Source organism: Penicillium samsonianum (assembly GCF_028829775.1).
Source record: "Penicillium samsonianum strain IBT 33392 chromosome Unknown utg000003l_segment0_segment0, whole genome shotgun sequence".
Lineage (NCBI taxonomy): Eukaryota > Fungi > Ascomycota > Eurotiomycetes > Eurotiales > Aspergillaceae > Penicillium > Penicillium samsonianum.
In genome coordinates, this window is record NW_026643261.1 from 6,061,299 (window position 1) to 6,076,915 (window position 15,617).

Below are 15,617 nucleotides of genomic sequence, written 5' to 3' on the forward strand. Positions count from 1 at the left end.
GATGTGATAATAAAGAAGGGGATTTGAAGAGGAGAATGGGGGATGTTGCTGGGTCTCCGATATTTTTGTTGATACCAGCGTAAAGGGACAGAGAGACACCTACCTGTACTATATTTGGACGTGGTGGGCTAGCATTGTCTAGCAGCATGGCATGCTCTAATGATTTATTGATTTCTTATTGCAGTATCCGGTGAGAGATCATCTGATAATAAATAAACTAGTGCAGGGACTTCTTGGCTGCGGAGATTGTCATGTGGTATGTACATACATACCTAGGTACCTACCTAGGTAGGTAGGTAGTAGTAGATTACCTCCGTCCAAAAGTACAGAGTGGCCATATCACTTCGGCTTGTTCCATCTCCGAGGAACCAATCGGACCATCCAGAGAGTTGATGACAGTATTTAGTCATTCATGTTGACCAATCACACCACTGATATATTCGATTGCCTACCATTGCCCCACTCTAGCCTCACTTGGGCAAGGTGTAATTCCCACTCTTTTCCCTTCTTTTTCCACCTTTTCCACATTTTCCACTGTTTTTTTCACTTTTCCTAAACTTCATCAGGTCATAGGTGGAGTCTGCATATCCTGGGGGAACATAGAATCATGCAGAATCGCCAGAGATTTCGTTTTGAATATAAGAAGTAAAAAAAGAAAGTAAAAAAAGAGAGGAATGATTAGATGAGATTGATGTTCTCGGCAAACGGTAGATAAAGTGTGATAGATTGATATGCCGATCCCCCTTCCACTTAGATCGATAAACTCCAATCCCTTTCTTTGGCGATAAGCAATTCAGTCTCGCCTCTTTGTCTCAAATTCTCTCCTTTTCATCTTTCCATCCTTTTCAGTCTTCCCCATCCTTGACCTCTCTTCCCACTATACTCGAATACTTGTCCTTATCGTCTCCATCACATCTTGTGTGCCCACTTTGCCCAGTCCTAACGCGGAGTGATCACCATCTTGCAGCTCCCTAACCTCTCAACCAATCCCTGCTTCCCTAATCGTCACTTTTGCATCGGGCCACGCTCCCCGAACGAAACCGTTCCCCACGATCGCCTGCTAGTCAGACCAGACCCTGTGGTGTGCTGTCAATTGTCGCAATCACTATCACCTGACTGTTTCACGCCGTCGGGTCGCCACTATTCCCATACAAGCCGGTTAATATCTTTGGTGGCGGGTCGACTAGTTAAATCTACTCGACACTCGATATCCTGACTCCTGTGTGGCGGCATCCGAATTCACTCCATTTCGACCGCGATCCCGAGTCACCGTCCGCCCTGCGATTCCCCCGAGCCTGCAGCATTGTGGCTGCATACCTTCCTGCTGGACTGAGTTTCCCATCTTTCTCCAACCCGTCAGCTTGACCGACATTTGGTTTTTGAGTGATACGGTGCATTCTGCTCTCGACTGTGGTGCGACATCGCCCTCACATTCTAGGATTTTCACTCTCCCCTTCGCTTCCGTCGTCTCGTTCATATTCGATCCTCCCAAGAATCACAACGGCCGAAGGATTCCTGGCCCGGATCACAGCTTGTAATGTTAGCGTCTATCCCACAAATGGAAGCGCTTCACTCTCTGCCTCGGAATCAGGACGTTTCAATGCGACAACCGTCAGCGGAAGATTTGGATGCTGCGCAGCAGTTGATCTCCTCAGCGCAGGCAGGTCGTGAACATCTAGCAGATCACTACCGGGAGGATGGCATGGTGCAAGAATCTGGCCAACCTGGATCAAGTCAATGGATTGGACACAATGAAATCCCGAGCGAGAAAACATCTCCTGGCCAAAAAGACACAACTTTCCTGGGCCATTCATGCAGGTGAGTCTCGACTGGGTGCCCTCGATTGATACTTAGGTTACAACGGCTGACCGAATCTCTTTTATTCAGCAATTGCGGCACGAAAAGCACTCCTCTTTGGCGTCGTTCTCCCACGGGAGCGATGATCTGCAACGCCTGCGGTCTCTACCTCAAGGCTCGCAACGTCGCTCGTCCCACGAAACGGAATCGGATGCAATCAGAGGGTGCTGAGAAACCACCGCCTCCTGCAGCCTCTCACTGTGGAGGTTCCTCGGAAGGTGGTGGTTGCAAGGGGTCATGCCCTGGTGGTGGGAGTTGTAATGGCACTGGTGGCGCAGAAGGATGCGATGGTTGCCCGGCATACAACAACCGGATATACAAGTCCGCTCCCCGAGGAGCGGCTGCCATCCAATCTTCGTGGAGCCGTCACCCAGCACAAGAGCTTGAGCCTGTGACGCAAGAGGAGCCACAGGCGAAGATCCCTGCTCCTGCCGATGGCTCTAATACCTTGGTTGCTTGTCAAAATTGCGGTACGACCGTGACTCCTCTGTGGCGGCGTGACGAACAGGGCCACCCCATTTGCAACGCTTGTGGTAAGTTTGGGTTTCGTATAGACTTGATGGTCTGATTTCTCTAACACAACGCAGGATTGTACTATAAGCTCCACGGATGCTATCGCCCCACCAATATGAAAAAGTCTATCATCAAACGTCGCAAACGCGTTGTTCCCGCCCTACGAGATCAGTCTCCCACTGCTGCTACCCTTTCTTCCAATGGCTCATCGGCATCCCCGGAGGCATCACCTGCTGCCCTGGCGCATGGCCATGACGATCATTATCGATATATGAGCAGTGAGCCTGCGGATCACTATCGGATGATGCCTGGAAAAACCGAAGACGCACCCCGAGCCTTGCCTTTTGCGCCACCGCCGGTTGATTTCACCGGTTACAATGTTTCATCCGTGCCCCTTGCACATGGTCTCTCCATCTCCCACAGCCTACCCAAACCTTTAGGGGTGGAACGACTGGGACATTCGCCCGTGTCTCAGTACGGGCGACGGTCCGCGTCTCCAAATCCCCTCAACCTTCCTAAAAAACGAACATTGGCCGAGACCGCGACAGAGACTCTATTAGCCCCGTCTACATTGGAAGCAGGATCAAATCAACTGCCTCCGATTATGTCTTCGGCCAATCCTACTCCCCCGGGTCGTCTCAGCTCCATCTCCTCCATTCTGAACCAATCGGATGTTCGGGGCGAGGCTCGCCCGGATACCAATCCTGGACGCCCACCTTCTATTCACCACTCTATCTCCCCTTCACCTCACCCGCCGCAGCCTTTGCCTGGCCTTGCATCTCTGGGAGACTCGGTTGATCGCCGTGCCCGACTTGAACGCGAAGCTGAGCAGATGCGCGAGATGCTCAGAGCAAAGGAGCGCGAGCTTGCAGAGATGAGACGATAGATTTCGACGTCCGCCCAAACAGTGACGAAAATAATGATATTCGGATAATGTTTTGCAAATCGGTGTTTCTTGTGAGATAAATGGCGCACAAAGATACCACTCACGTTACTGGGGTGTCTTGTCCCTGGCTGTGTTATTATTTTTAAAAAAAGTGTGTCAAATGAATTGTATTTTAATGTGAAATCGCTATCTATTTCCTTAAGTGTTCCTCAATGTAGATGTAATTTAACTTCTACCCGTGGACTTCATGAGGACCGATGTCATAATGACTTCCGACGGTCCAAATCCAACCTCGATCAACTCAATTGAAAGTAAAAGATTAAATCCGCTCTAAAAACTCTATACAGCCGATTCGAATTCCAATTCCAATTTTTCAAACTGGCCACATCCTACAATGTCCAACCCAAAAGCCTTCACTCTTACATTCACAGGCGACGTAATGCTCGGCCGCCTGCTCGACCAACTAATGCCAGAGCACGTCACCAACCAGCACGACGAACGCATCGCCACAACCTTTATAAAAGCCCATCCAACCCTCCTCGAAAAAGGAAACTACACACCCTCCTCGCCATGGGGAACAGCCCTTCCCCTCCTCCAGTCCTCCACCCTAGCATGCATCAACCTCGAAACCGCGGTAACAACAGCCCCAATCCCATGGCCCAACAAGGTATTCAACTACCGCATGCACCCAGCAAACCTAGGCCCCATTCTGCACGCCGGCGGTATCGACTACGCCAGTCTCGCGAATAACCACACCCTCGACTTCGACACCGAGGGTCTCACAGAGACCGTGCAAACACTGCAAGCGGCGAACGTCGCTTACGCAGGGGCGGGTGAAACAGCCGATGATGCACGCAAGCCTGCAGTGCTACATTTACCCAGGGCCTCGGAGCCCGTAGACGAAGGCCAGCAACACCGCTACGCGGTGCATATATACTCGGCCTCTGACCACCCGCGCGTGTGGGCCAGCGTGCCGGGATTCAATCTGTTCGATTACACGCGTGACACACGCGCTCGGCTGCGAGAAATGCTTGTTGATTCTGAGGAGAGCAAGCCTGCGTTGAAGGTCTTTTCGGTTCACTGGGGACCGAATTATGCATGGCAGCCGGATGGAAAGATTACGTCTCTGGCGCATTTCTTGATCGATGAGTGTGGGGTGGATATTGTCCATGGGCACTCGTCGCATCATATCCAGGGGGTCGAGGTTTATCATGGGAAGCTTGTTATCTACGGCTGTGGGGACTTTGTGGATGATTATGCCCTGGATGAGGAGTATAGAAATGATCTTGGGGCTTTATGGAGGGTTGTTGTGAGGGAGAAGAGTGGTGGTGGGCTTGGATTGGAGAGATTGGAGATATTCCCTACGCGTGTTGAGCGGTTTAGGGCTATGTTGTTGGATTCTAGAGATGCGGATCATGTGTGGGTGAGGCAGAGGATTCGTGAGCTCAGTGGGGAGTTGGGGACAACTGTGAGGGCAGGGCTTGGGGATGAGGGGGAGGTTATTATTGAGTTGTCTGGAGAGTAGAGTTCGAGGGTATGTAGTGATTGAATCCGACATCATGTTCTTCGAGGTCCACCATGCAAAACACACTATTGGACATGATATACATGGCCAAGAGATGGGGCCGCTTTTCATCAAATACTTTCCCAGATCTCTGGGATTTTTAGCCTCGGGAGTGGAAGTGATTGTGATGCAATCAGTCTATAAGGTAGATCTCAACTAGCTAACTTCAGATGCTTCTCATTCTATTGAATCACATGTTATATATGGAAAAATGAGTTATCATAGTTTACACCTTTTCCATCGCCTATATTCTATATTTTGCAGGTAATTCTTCTTATCCTTCTAGCTGCAACACCAACAAGGGTGAATATATATAAAAAAGACATGACAAGGCTGCATAAGCGGCTGACTATTCTTGTGTGATATGTTTGCATATCCGATACAGCAATGCGATGACGCGAGCATCGTATATTTCCTATACTCAGCGTTCCAATATAGACCTGAGGTCTGCACTCAAGTACAAAGTAGTCTGTCCCTGTCCATCAGCTTGTCCGTGCGCCTCAATATATCCCGAGGCAACCGATATGCAAGTGACGCGGCGCAGCTGTGGACGGCGTTCAGCATAATAATACCCCGTGGCCAGTGACACGAGCCATGGCAAGTTCCGTGCGCTGGCTCATTCCATAGCTCTTTTGTGTGGAGGTTATCCACTTCATTATTGAACGGTGGCGATCATTACGTTGTTTCACAACTCCCCTGCAAAATAAGACACTCATCCATAGATGTTTTGACGGCTGACTGGTACTGGTCTGTGATGGCAAAGGGGTGTTTATGCAGTAGAGTGAGTGGACGAACAATACTCCAGTACAGAGTGTAGAGCAGTGAAGTACATAGCAAGATTTGAATAGTCGTGGAGATCAAAATGGAGGAGCAATAAGGGGGCGAGTGCTCTAGTCCGATTAGGAAATGGTGTGAACGATCACTTGTCGATCCAACTTGCTTCCTTTCTTCCTTTTCTTTCCTTTCCACCGAGGTCCTTTCTCGAGTGTCTATCATACCCAGGTGATTTGTGTCTAACTCACATGTTCTACCACGCCATTTGCAAGATCTGTACTCCGTAGAATGTGTCTCAACAATGGACACGCACCCAACACCACGTGCACTTCGTCAGTAACCGGATACCACTGCCAGCTGGCCCCAGGATCATCCAGCATGCAACATCAATATTATTAAAATGGTCGCACCAGGCCAATGCCACCCTGCATTAATTTTCTTTAGAAAACGACATCTGCAGCCAGTGAAAACCACCGCATACTGTCCACTAAAGTGGGTCCTATGGACAGACGCAGAGGCCCGTTCTCAACTTCCATACCCAACGAGGAAACTTGAAAAGATTGCTCGGGTTTCCCATAACCGAGTTGGCAGCCCCATGTCAATCTTTACCCCGTTATGTGGGCCCCTCGCAACATTGTTTGGCGGGGATCCGTATGTGCTGCCTATGGTGGAGATTCGGCGACTAGCTTCTCGCGCTAAAGGCTTCTATGTTGTAAGGAAGTTTTGACTGGACACCATAGGGTGCAGGCCCCAGGCCACATGGTGTATACTGGAGCTATCGCTTAAGCGAGCCAAGGCTTCCCAGTAATCTGGACCGCAACATGGGATCACCAGCTGGTGCGGCGCTATTGAGCAGACTATTCGAACTCTGTGGGGATTTCCCATGAATCGACCACCCATATTGGGCCGTGCCATTTGTGAAATGGTTCTCCGCAGTTTGTGCAAACTTTGATCGACATTGAGATCATGTTCAAATGAGTTTGTCTCCGCTCCCTGTCTCCGAGAAGGATTACTTTCTATTCTGATACCAGACTCAATTTCCTGGCACTCTCGATCCCAAGTCCAATGCAGTGAGCTGCATTGACCTGAAGCCATTGTGCTACCGCTAAACTGGATATGATCGATTGAAACATCTGCACATAGTCCACACGCTCATTTTACAACTACGCTCGCTACATTTGATCCTTGACTTCGATATTCGATATGCACGGCTTAATTCACACATTGTTTCCTCGAGAGGATGATAATGGAGCCTCTCACGGCCGACGGGCATTGGTGGTGACTACCGTACTTACCACCATTTCAATTGTCATTGTTGCAATGCGGTTCTATGCACGACTTGGCTTGATGAAAATCACCGGTCGTGAAGATTGGGCTATTCTGATCTCTTTGGTATGCCAGTCGAAGAGCCGCACCCAGAGCTAAATGAGTAGCTCGCTAATAAAACATATGTGCAGACATTTTCCATTATATACCTTGCACTCGTCGCTGCCCGTAAGTTCACGATCCATCAGCGAATTCAAGAACCACCGCACTAACATGAATGATAGAACTACATTATAATATGGGCGTCCACTCAGCACTTCTTTCCAATCATGTCTTGCAGCAACAACTTAAGGTACGTTTCATTCTTTTACGTATTTTCTTTGCTAGTGTAAGCTAACCTGACTTCTTCTCAGTGTTTGTGGGCTGCAATTCCCATGTACAACGCCAGCTTGGCATTCACGAAATTCTCCATTCTCTTCCAATATCTACGCATCTTTCCCGGCAAACCTTTCCGCCTCGCCTGTTATGCCATGATGGCAATCGTGGCTACCTACTCGTCGTGGGCCATTGTGAGCGGGTTCGTGAACTGCGTCCCGGTGGCCAAATTTTGGAACAAGGACTTGCCAGGCAGTTGTCTCGACTTCGAGGCTATCTGGTTTTTCAATGCTTCTATGAACATTGTAACCGATATCGCACTACTATTGTTGCCCATGCCGTTACTTTCCAAGCTACAGCTGCCCCGCACACAGAAGATCGCCCTAATGGGTGTCTTTGCCATGGGTATCTTGGTTGTGGTCACCAGCATTCTCCGCCTGTCTAGTTTACGCGAAGTAGCAAAAAGTCCCGACACTTCCTGTACGTCACCTTTTTGTCTACTCCAATCCACTGATCCAAATGCTAATCCACTAAATAGACAGCAACGTCGGAGCTGCCTACTGGACCGCTGCAGAATGCAACGTCGCCATCATGTGTTCCTGTCTCCCATTCTTGCGACCCATCATCAGCCGTATCTTCCCTAGGCTTCTCTCCGCAGGTAGCTCCAATCGCTATGCTGCCAACAAAGCCACAGTGACAAATCTCACGGGAACTCGCACTCAGACGCGTCATACCCAGCTGTTTAGCCAGAACCACGATAAGGACTACGATATGTATTCGATCAATGTTAAGCCTGGTGACCACTCCAGCCACAGTTCACTCGCCGGTATTGAGGTTACCACCGAGATGAGCATTATGCAGGAGGCTACTCTGAAGAAGAGTACCAGTGAGCATAGGCTGGTTATGGATGCTTGACGACCTTTTTATTCTCTCGTTTCGATATACATATATTTTTCACGTTCGTTTGGATATACGCACGATGTTTTTCGTTTATTTTTTTATTGTTTCATTGTGACATTATACTTTGGTGGCAACCTCTCGTTTTTTTCGTTCATGGGCTTGGGTTCGGTATTTTGATATATATATTTTGGGGCTGGGTGGCCAACTGACAATTCTGTCTTTTCATTTTCTTTAACAACGTCACTATATACGGTTTATATAGATAATTCCTCAATTACAACAAAATATAGCCAAAATAAGATGCCCTAGGAATGCAAACACAAAAGATACTAGAGATGGTACCGGTAAAAAGCCTACCCAGTGGCTATACCTTTTTATTATACATATTTATATATAAATGGACTATAGTAGTGTGATGAAACGATGCTAGTCACTCAAAATCAATTACGTGTTGTGTTATTAGCTCTAACAACGGGAAAATGTATATCGAATGGGGGTAATATCCGAAACCTGATCTAAAACATCTATCTCTAAATAAAACAACTGAGTAAAATTCAAATCAAGTAACGTGCTCCTTCTCCTCCTCCTTGGGAATTCTGACCCAAACAATCGTGACCAACGCAGCGAGCAACTGTGACGCAAGGGCAAACCACCAAATAGCATGCAGCCCATCAAGACCAATTTCCCCAGACGGGCCTGTATCCACACGGGTCCCAATAGCATCAGCAACACTAGTCATAATCGCCGACGAAAGATTCTGGTTCGTAACCAACAAAGCGCCTGCACTCCCCTGATACGACCGTTCAACATTACTAGTAATGAAGATCGAAGCCGCCGCAAAAGCAAGATCAGGCCCGAATGTTACCAGCGAAATACCCGGGAACGAAAGCGCCCAGTAACTGGTGTTGGCAGTCTGCGGCAGAAAAAACGCTGGTCCAAGCGTGAAGGCTAGCATGGATACCGCGTAGATATAGTGACCGGGAACGAGGTGCAGAGTGCGGGCGACGATCAATGTCGCCAGGACACCGACCAGCGCGTTGGGAATATGATACAGCGCAACAGCAATGGGGCTGGCGTGTTGGATACGCAGCCAGAACTGAATAGCATAGAACTGCCAGCAGCCGAAGAAGGACCCGAAGCCAAGGAAGTACGCGATCATCAACGGAGTGAAGCCCGGTGTGCGCCAGAGGCGGTTAGGGATGAGAGGGCGGACAGCGTTTCGCTCCGCGAAGAAGAGCCCGACGAAAAGCACGAAGCTAACGATGATCAAGACGTACGTGTAAGGGGACCAAGACGCGACGGGGCCCTGCGTCAGCCCGAACAGGAGACACACGCAACCGCCGGCCGCGCAGATGCCGCCAATGTAGTCGAATTGCTTGATCGACGGGGCTTCTTTACCGGAGACATCTGCGATGGGGCGGAGGGGTGGAATGGCGAACCAAGCAGCCGCACACAACAGCACGCAGATAATGGCGTTTGAGCCGAAGATCCACGGGAGGTGTTGGTACAAGGCTCCACCTTGGATTGCGCCGAGGGAAAACCCGAACGGGGCGGTAGCGGCCATTGCTGAGAACACGCGGTTCTTGCGAATACCCGGTGTATAGACGCGGCCGAGGATGCTCATGCTTCCTGAGACGAGGACGCCGATGGCGAGACCCTGCATGGCGCGCATGACGAAGAATAGGACGTAGCGGGATGGCTGGAGGGTGAATGCGCCGATTACGTTCCATACGGCGAGCCAGGCGAAGGCTCCGACCATGAGGAGCTTTGGTGGCATTAGGTCTGTTAGAGAGCCGGAGATGATTACCGATAGGCCGTTGGCTGTGTTGAAGGCGCCGACGACCCAGGGGAGCTGGGTGTTGGTGATACCGAGGGCTGTTTTGATTTGTTCTTGCGGGGCCAGCATGTCGCCTAGCAGAAAAGAGAAGAGCATTAGGCCTGCTGAGCAGACGAAGATTAAGATGAGCTCGGCTGTGAAGCTTGAGAGCTCGGGCGGGATGCCTTGCTTGCTGCGGATCGGGGATCCTGATTCTTCGTCGGAGCCGTCCTGATGAGAACGAGATACCGAGTCTGCGTGCTTTCTGTTCTTCATTTTGCTTGTTGTATCGAGAGCGTAGCTCTCGTTGATTTCACGGTCCATGTCATTGATAGAGAGGTTTTGGAGGGCGATTCTATCCACGACCTTGGTGTTGCCCATCAGTGGATCGGGGGTTTGCGCCCCGGTCACTGGTGTCGAGTATGTCCTTGTGTAGGACATTGAAGACCGGCTGGATACTGGCGCTGAGTCTCCATCTTGTCCTTCTGGGAGGGTAAGATCTAGATTCTGGTGCCCATTGGCACGTGCGTCTGCACCGTGCGGTTCAAATGACATTGTCAATTTGACAGAAACACGACGGTCCTAAGGTTGCTATGAGTGCAATTCGGGGAGTTGAAGAAGAGAAAAAAAATTTATTTAGAGCAAGGCGAAAAACGGCTAAATTGGTGATAAGATGGAGTGGAGTTGGTGGAGTTTTCGATTTTATCCACAAATATAAGGTCAGGCATCTACTTTGTAATTTCTACTACAAAGTACGTCAATGTATAACGTCTACAATGGACAACGTACAACGTACCTCCTGCATATCGATGATTCACGCCATCGTGGGCATCGGAATCCCTTGCGGAAGCTTGCGTATACTCTTAAATAGTGGATCTAGTTTGTGTTTCAAGAATGACAGGTATATCTATAGTTATGTCTAGCGATTTCTTCCCAAGCACCAAGATTCAGGGATAGTTATTCCCATATTGAAACTCGAGATCTTCTCTTCTATTCGGAAGCAGAGAAAAAGACAAGAAACATGGCAATCATATGCGAGATACATGAGAGCAGTAGATCCACTCCCGAGATTATGCTTGGAATGCCAAATGCCACTAGAGAATGAATTGCGAATCAAATGTATATCAACGTCGTCACCCATGATCGTCAATGATTGACACAATAATTTGATGCCCAATCTTTCTTCCTACGAAATTTTCATCCAATCGGGTGCACGGCATCACGGAATCTGATTTCCGAGGCCGAAGGGACACAACGGGACCTTGCATCAAGCTAATCTTCGGTTATTGTCAGACCGCTATTCCCGTATGATCATCATTGAGACTTCCTCTGGTCTGCACTTGATCTTCAGGGTCTCAAACTTTAGAGTTAACTTCGATGTTCGACTAAGCTTTGTTGATCATGATCACCCTACATGCATACGACGTCATATCAGGCATGTCCTCTCCTTGCTGAGGTGGGTTTGGAGTATGTGAAGTATGGCCTACTCATTTCGAGATTTGCATAATTTCCTGAAACTGAAAATCCAAATTATTGCTCTTTCATTCGTGAGTGCTAAATTGATATGCGTGCGTCTTTATATACTTATTTGCCGAACACCTTGTAGCGGCCCTCAATAGGAGCGAAGACCTTCTCACCGGGCTCAGAGTTGGGAACACCGAAGACCAGCTGGGCATCCAACTTCCATGAGGCGGGGAGGTCCCAAGTCTTGGCAATCTGCTCATCGATGAGGGGGCTGTAGTGCTGAAGGTTGGCGCCGAAGCCCTCGGACTCAAGAGCAGTCCAGACTTGAATGATAGTTAGTTTCAAATTACTTGCTCTGATCAAAGCCCAAAGGAAAGCACATACCAAGGTACTGAGACATAGCATTCGACTCCAGGGCAAAGGGGTCGAACTTGTCGGCGTAGATAGCGAACTTCTCCTTAATAGGAGCGAGCGACTCATAGTCGACAAAGAAAAGGACCTAGATTAATAGGTAAGCCGTTGATTCGCCATTTTGACGCAAAATGGAGCCATATTGGGGGAGGGCAAACGCACGGTTCCATAGGCAGCGCGGAAAGCATTCAGCTTGGGCTTGGTGGAAGTCTCGAACATTTCCTTAGGGACGTGGCCAGCGGCGACCAGACCTTCCATGACGTTAATGGCAATATCCCACACCTTCTTGTGCTCCTCCTTCAGCAGAAGGACAACACGGGAGGTCTGGGTGTTGAAGGAGCTGGGAACGTGGAGAACAGAGTCCTGAACAATGCGGTCGATGACATCGTCAGAAACGGGGCTCTCGCCCTTGAGGTCATAGTATGTGCGGCGAGACTTCACCAACTCGAAAAGAGTGGAAGTAGCAGTGTTCTTGAATTCGGGTTGAGTGGAGCCCATTGTGAAGGTGTTGAAGGGAGACAGGTGGATGATTAGTAGCGGAGTGAAGTGATATAGAGCGATACCAAGGAGGAAAAACAACAGGTGGACTGGGATGGGGGTTTTATACATAATGTGGATTGCGAATCCTTAAATCCATAAATCCATAAATCCATAAATCGTAAGATCTCAAAAATCTTTTTCGATTTCTTTCCCCATCCCACCATCCACAGGGGCTCCATCTCGGAGTAAAGTGGCCACTTACAGCCAATCACAGTGCAACCCAACTTTCACGTCGGACGGAATTGACGGTCTCCGACACCCGACCTCCGGAGGACCCCTGTAAGCACATTGTAAGCACGTCCGAAACCCACAATTAATCAGCATCAGCATTATCAATGCGTTACCAAGCATCTTTTTCTATTTTTATACTGACAAAGCCGTGCGGAATTTATTCCTAATTGTAAACCAATCAAATTTTCAGATTCGAACTATTCTGTTCCTAAAATCCACCCTATCTCACCATAGGTTGAAATTCTGATATGGTTGATATCCAAATGGCAAAATTCCATTCTGGTCAAAAATAAACCATCCAACTCCTAGTTCACAACTCAAGTTCAAATCCAGAACATAGCGCCAGCTACGATTCCGCACATCAATGCCACGGGCGCAGCCATCTTGACTCCGTGGTTTTTGATCGCCATTGGGACAGTAATAGTGACAGTGGCCCTAGCGGTCTGGTTTTGTCTGCAGTCACATTCACAGTGACACGGAATAGAGCTAGCAAGAACGGTCACCGTCACTGTCGTGCCATTCTTGTTAGCCGGCGAAGTTCCATTGCCGAAATAAACTGGGGCACCAGTTATCATGGCTGTCGAATTCAGGAACCCAATTGAGGCTGAGCTAACGGGATTAGCGGTCGCGGTCGCGGTCGCAGGCGCAGTTAAGCTTGAATCACTAGTTGAAGCATCAGAATTGACAGAAGCTTTGGTTTCAGTAGCGGTAGAATGCGCGGGGAAGTCTCCAGTATCGGTCACGATCAAGGTTGCAGGGAAAATTCCGAGGGTGGAATCATCACCCGTGGCTGGAACAAGCACGGTGGCCGAGGTGATAGTACTAGTTTCATGCGAGGACTTTGTTTCTGTGCAAGATGCGCCTGTGGGTGTCGGAGAGCCCGTGAGTGTGCAACCTGAGGTGAAGTCGAATTTGTAGCCGTTGGCCATCATGTCATATGCTATATCTACAGTCAGTATAGCGTCCTGTTTGGGCCGGGGGGGCTGCTATATTCTTACTGCTGGGTCCGTAGATAACGGTCAGATCTGGAGTAAATCTGTGGCAAGCTGTTTGATCCGAGAGACAGTTGATTCCGTAGGTCGTTGTTGCATCTTTCTGCGTTGGTTGTTAGTTATGAACCACAAGAGAAGCGGACAAGATACATACAACGCCTATGGCCTTGGCCCCGTAGCCCTGGAAGTAATCAGGCGCATCTGTGACCCATGGAATCGTCTGTATGTTGTTAGTTTACTCAATATCTTGATGGCTTTGTGGGAGGTAAACAAACAATTGTCGCGTCTTGGGCAAACCCGAGAGCAACCCAGCATAGTTGGATCACCAACGTGAGAAGATATCTGAATAACATTCTGTAGATTACTGACGAGATCGTGAGAATCGTTTCTTCGAGAAGATATTTTTCAACAGAAGAAATATTTTGACACGCGAGGTCTCGAAATGAAAGCCATGCCGGTCCGAAACAATGTCATATAAACAATCGGGCAATGTGAATGGAAAGAACAATGAAAGTCTTGGAAAGAGCGAATTACATCTGGATGCCTACCCAGTAAGGCGTATATTTCCTATTTTAGTATATACAGAGTTTTAGGAAAGAGGGTTTGATATTACTTCCGCCCATGCATCACAGCCCATTCTTGCTTCACTGAAATCCCCCAGCCTCCTTTTTGCGTCTGAGCCCCATCTCTGCTCTCTCCAGCTTCAAGAAAATCTTCGCTCCCACGGGATATCTCTCTCGTCTCTGTGGGACTTTGAACTGCGACGCCAACCTCATGCTTTGGCCCCATTGGCCGCAAACACAGCACGCTAGAGTCATCCTGCAGCTGCTGGAACTCGCTATCGCCAGTAGACCTGGATCTTCCAGACGGGGACGAAGACTTATTCGATGGGCGAGCTGTCACCTCAGGTGTGTCTGTTGAGCGGCCCAGGAGGGGGCGCATCATAGGGACCGAAGCGAGGATGACAGCGAGACAGGGCTCCAGGCCACTGAAAATGTTGGCACGGGGAATCGAGTAGGTGATATCGGTGAAGTCCATTGTCGAGAGTATGGAGATACGAAGAATACTGATGATACATGTGCTATATTCCAGGTTAGCAAAAAACCCTCTCACGTTTCTTTCACTGGTGGTGCAAATCTTACACTCCTCCCAGCCCGAAGATAGTGATGAATGTCACTTTCTTATACCTTGCCATTTGCAGCTTATACAGCAGCGGCATAGGTGTCACCAGCACAACAACGTCGGTAACAAGATTTATAACCCCTGTCACCGTGAATGAGGTAACCTGGTTACCACACGATCCGCCAGGGATAGTCTGGTCCCAGTTAAAAGCGAACGGACGACAGATCAGACACCCAGCCAGTATTGTCCCAATAGTCCAGGCTATAATTACACCCATTGTTGCCCAGGAGACCCGCACGACCCAAGTGACCGGGAAGATGCTAAGATATAAGAACAAGATGGATATTTTTGTACAGCTGAGACTCAGAACCCAGAGAAATTGCAATGGGACGATCAGCTGAAGAAGTTTCGTAATAGGCTCCATTCCATATGTGCCCGCAATTGTAGTGACATGATCATAACCGATACCCGCTTGTAGCACGCCGGTGATGCTGACGGACTGGAGGCCGACCGCGAAGATCTGTATTGGTTAGCATGGTTGATATTGTTTGACTTGATTTGGCGAGTACTCACACCGCCGGCAATTATGAAATAGTCACTCAAAATCCATCTTTTACGCGCAAGATGGTGAGCTAGCAGTCGCAGACATACTGCTACCACAGCTAGGATGGAGAAAGCGATAGCCACGCCCAAGACCTGCCTTTGGGCTGGCGTCTCTATAGGAAAGGTAACAACCATCTCACATTATCGCAGCCAAAAAGAAAGAAGAAAAAAAAAACTCGCCAAATGAAATATATCTGGAGAATGATGTTAAATAGGTAATGTGAAACCAACCCGTCTGCAGCACGGATGTCGAAGCTAGCCCGTGCCAACATCCCAAACCCCGACCAGGGGCAATACGCGTTC

At 48.9% G+C, this 15,617-nt stretch overlaps 8 protein-coding genes across 8 annotated transcripts; 3 read left to right on the forward strand and 5 right to left on the reverse strand.

Moving 5' to 3' along the window:
- Positions 1–1,266: 1,266 nt before the first annotated feature.
- N7471_005965 (uncharacterized protein) lies at positions 1,267–1,477 on the reverse strand (the record flags this gene model as incomplete). Its single annotated transcript, XM_057278684.1, has 2 exons — positions 1,267–1,295; positions 1,318–1,477. The coding sequence occupies 2 exons, from the start codon at positions 1,475–1,477 to the stop codon at positions 1,267–1,269; spliced, it is 189 nt and encodes a 62-aa protein (XP_057138294.1).
- A 60-nt stretch (positions 1,478–1,537) lies between these two features.
- On the forward strand, positions 1,538–3,256 carry sreA (siderophore transcription factor SreA; the record flags this gene model as incomplete). The annotated part of the gene is made up of 3 exons (XM_057278685.1): positions 1,538–1,818; positions 1,888–2,390; positions 2,445–3,256. 3 exons carry the CDS (start codon positions 1,538–1,540, stop codon positions 3,254–3,256), a joined length of 1,596 nt encoding a protein of 531 aa, XP_057138295.1.
- Positions 3,257–3,650: 394 nt separating this feature from the next.
- N7471_005967 (CapA family protein) lies at positions 3,651–4,781 on the forward strand (the record flags this gene model as incomplete). Its single annotated transcript, XM_057278686.1, has 1 exon — positions 3,651–4,781. The coding sequence occupies one exon, from the start codon at positions 3,651–3,653 to the stop codon at positions 4,779–4,781; it is 1,131 nt and encodes a 376-aa protein (XP_057138296.1).
- A 2,016-nt stretch (positions 4,782–6,797) lies between these two features.
- Positions 6,798–8,150, forward strand: N7471_005968 (PTH11-like integral membrane protein; the record flags this gene model as incomplete). The annotated part of the gene is made up of 5 exons (XM_057278687.1): positions 6,798–6,986; positions 7,052–7,088; positions 7,145–7,212; positions 7,274–7,715; positions 7,774–8,150. 5 exons carry the CDS (start codon positions 6,798–6,800, stop codon positions 8,148–8,150), a joined length of 1,113 nt encoding a protein of 370 aa, XP_057138297.1.
- A 544-nt stretch (positions 8,151–8,694) lies between these two features.
- Positions 8,695–10,506, reverse strand: N7471_005969 (uncharacterized protein; the record flags this gene model as incomplete). The annotated part of the gene is made up of 1 exon (XM_057278688.1): positions 8,695–10,506. One exon carries the CDS (start codon positions 10,504–10,506, stop codon positions 8,695–8,697), a length of 1,812 nt encoding a protein of 603 aa, XP_057138298.1.
- A 969-nt stretch (positions 10,507–11,475) lies between these two features.
- N7471_005970 (nitroreductase family protein) lies at positions 11,476–12,435 on the reverse strand (the record flags this gene model as incomplete). Its single annotated transcript, XM_057278689.1, has 3 exons — positions 11,476–11,738; positions 11,800–11,914; positions 11,989–12,435. The coding sequence occupies 3 exons, from the start codon at positions 12,433–12,435 to the stop codon at positions 11,536–11,538; spliced, it is 765 nt and encodes a 254-aa protein (XP_057138299.1). The 3' UTR covers positions 11,476–11,535.
- A 485-nt stretch (positions 12,436–12,920) lies between these two features.
- N7471_005971 (uncharacterized protein) lies at positions 12,921–13,942 on the reverse strand (the record flags this gene model as incomplete). The annotated part of the gene is made up of 4 exons (XM_057278690.1): positions 12,921–13,537; positions 13,596–13,692; positions 13,744–13,809; positions 13,865–13,942. 4 exons carry the CDS (start codon positions 13,940–13,942, stop codon positions 12,921–12,923), a joined length of 858 nt encoding a protein of 285 aa, XP_057138300.1.
- Positions 13,943–14,198: 256 nt separating this feature from the next.
- Positions 14,199–15,449, reverse strand: N7471_005972 (putative integral membrane protein; the record flags this gene model as incomplete). Its single annotated transcript, XM_057278691.1, has 3 exons — positions 14,199–14,670; positions 14,732–15,231; positions 15,285–15,449. The coding sequence occupies 3 exons, from the start codon at positions 15,447–15,449 to the stop codon at positions 14,199–14,201; spliced, it is 1,137 nt and encodes a 378-aa protein (XP_057138301.1).
- Between the last annotated feature and the right edge of the window lie 168 nt (positions 15,450–15,617).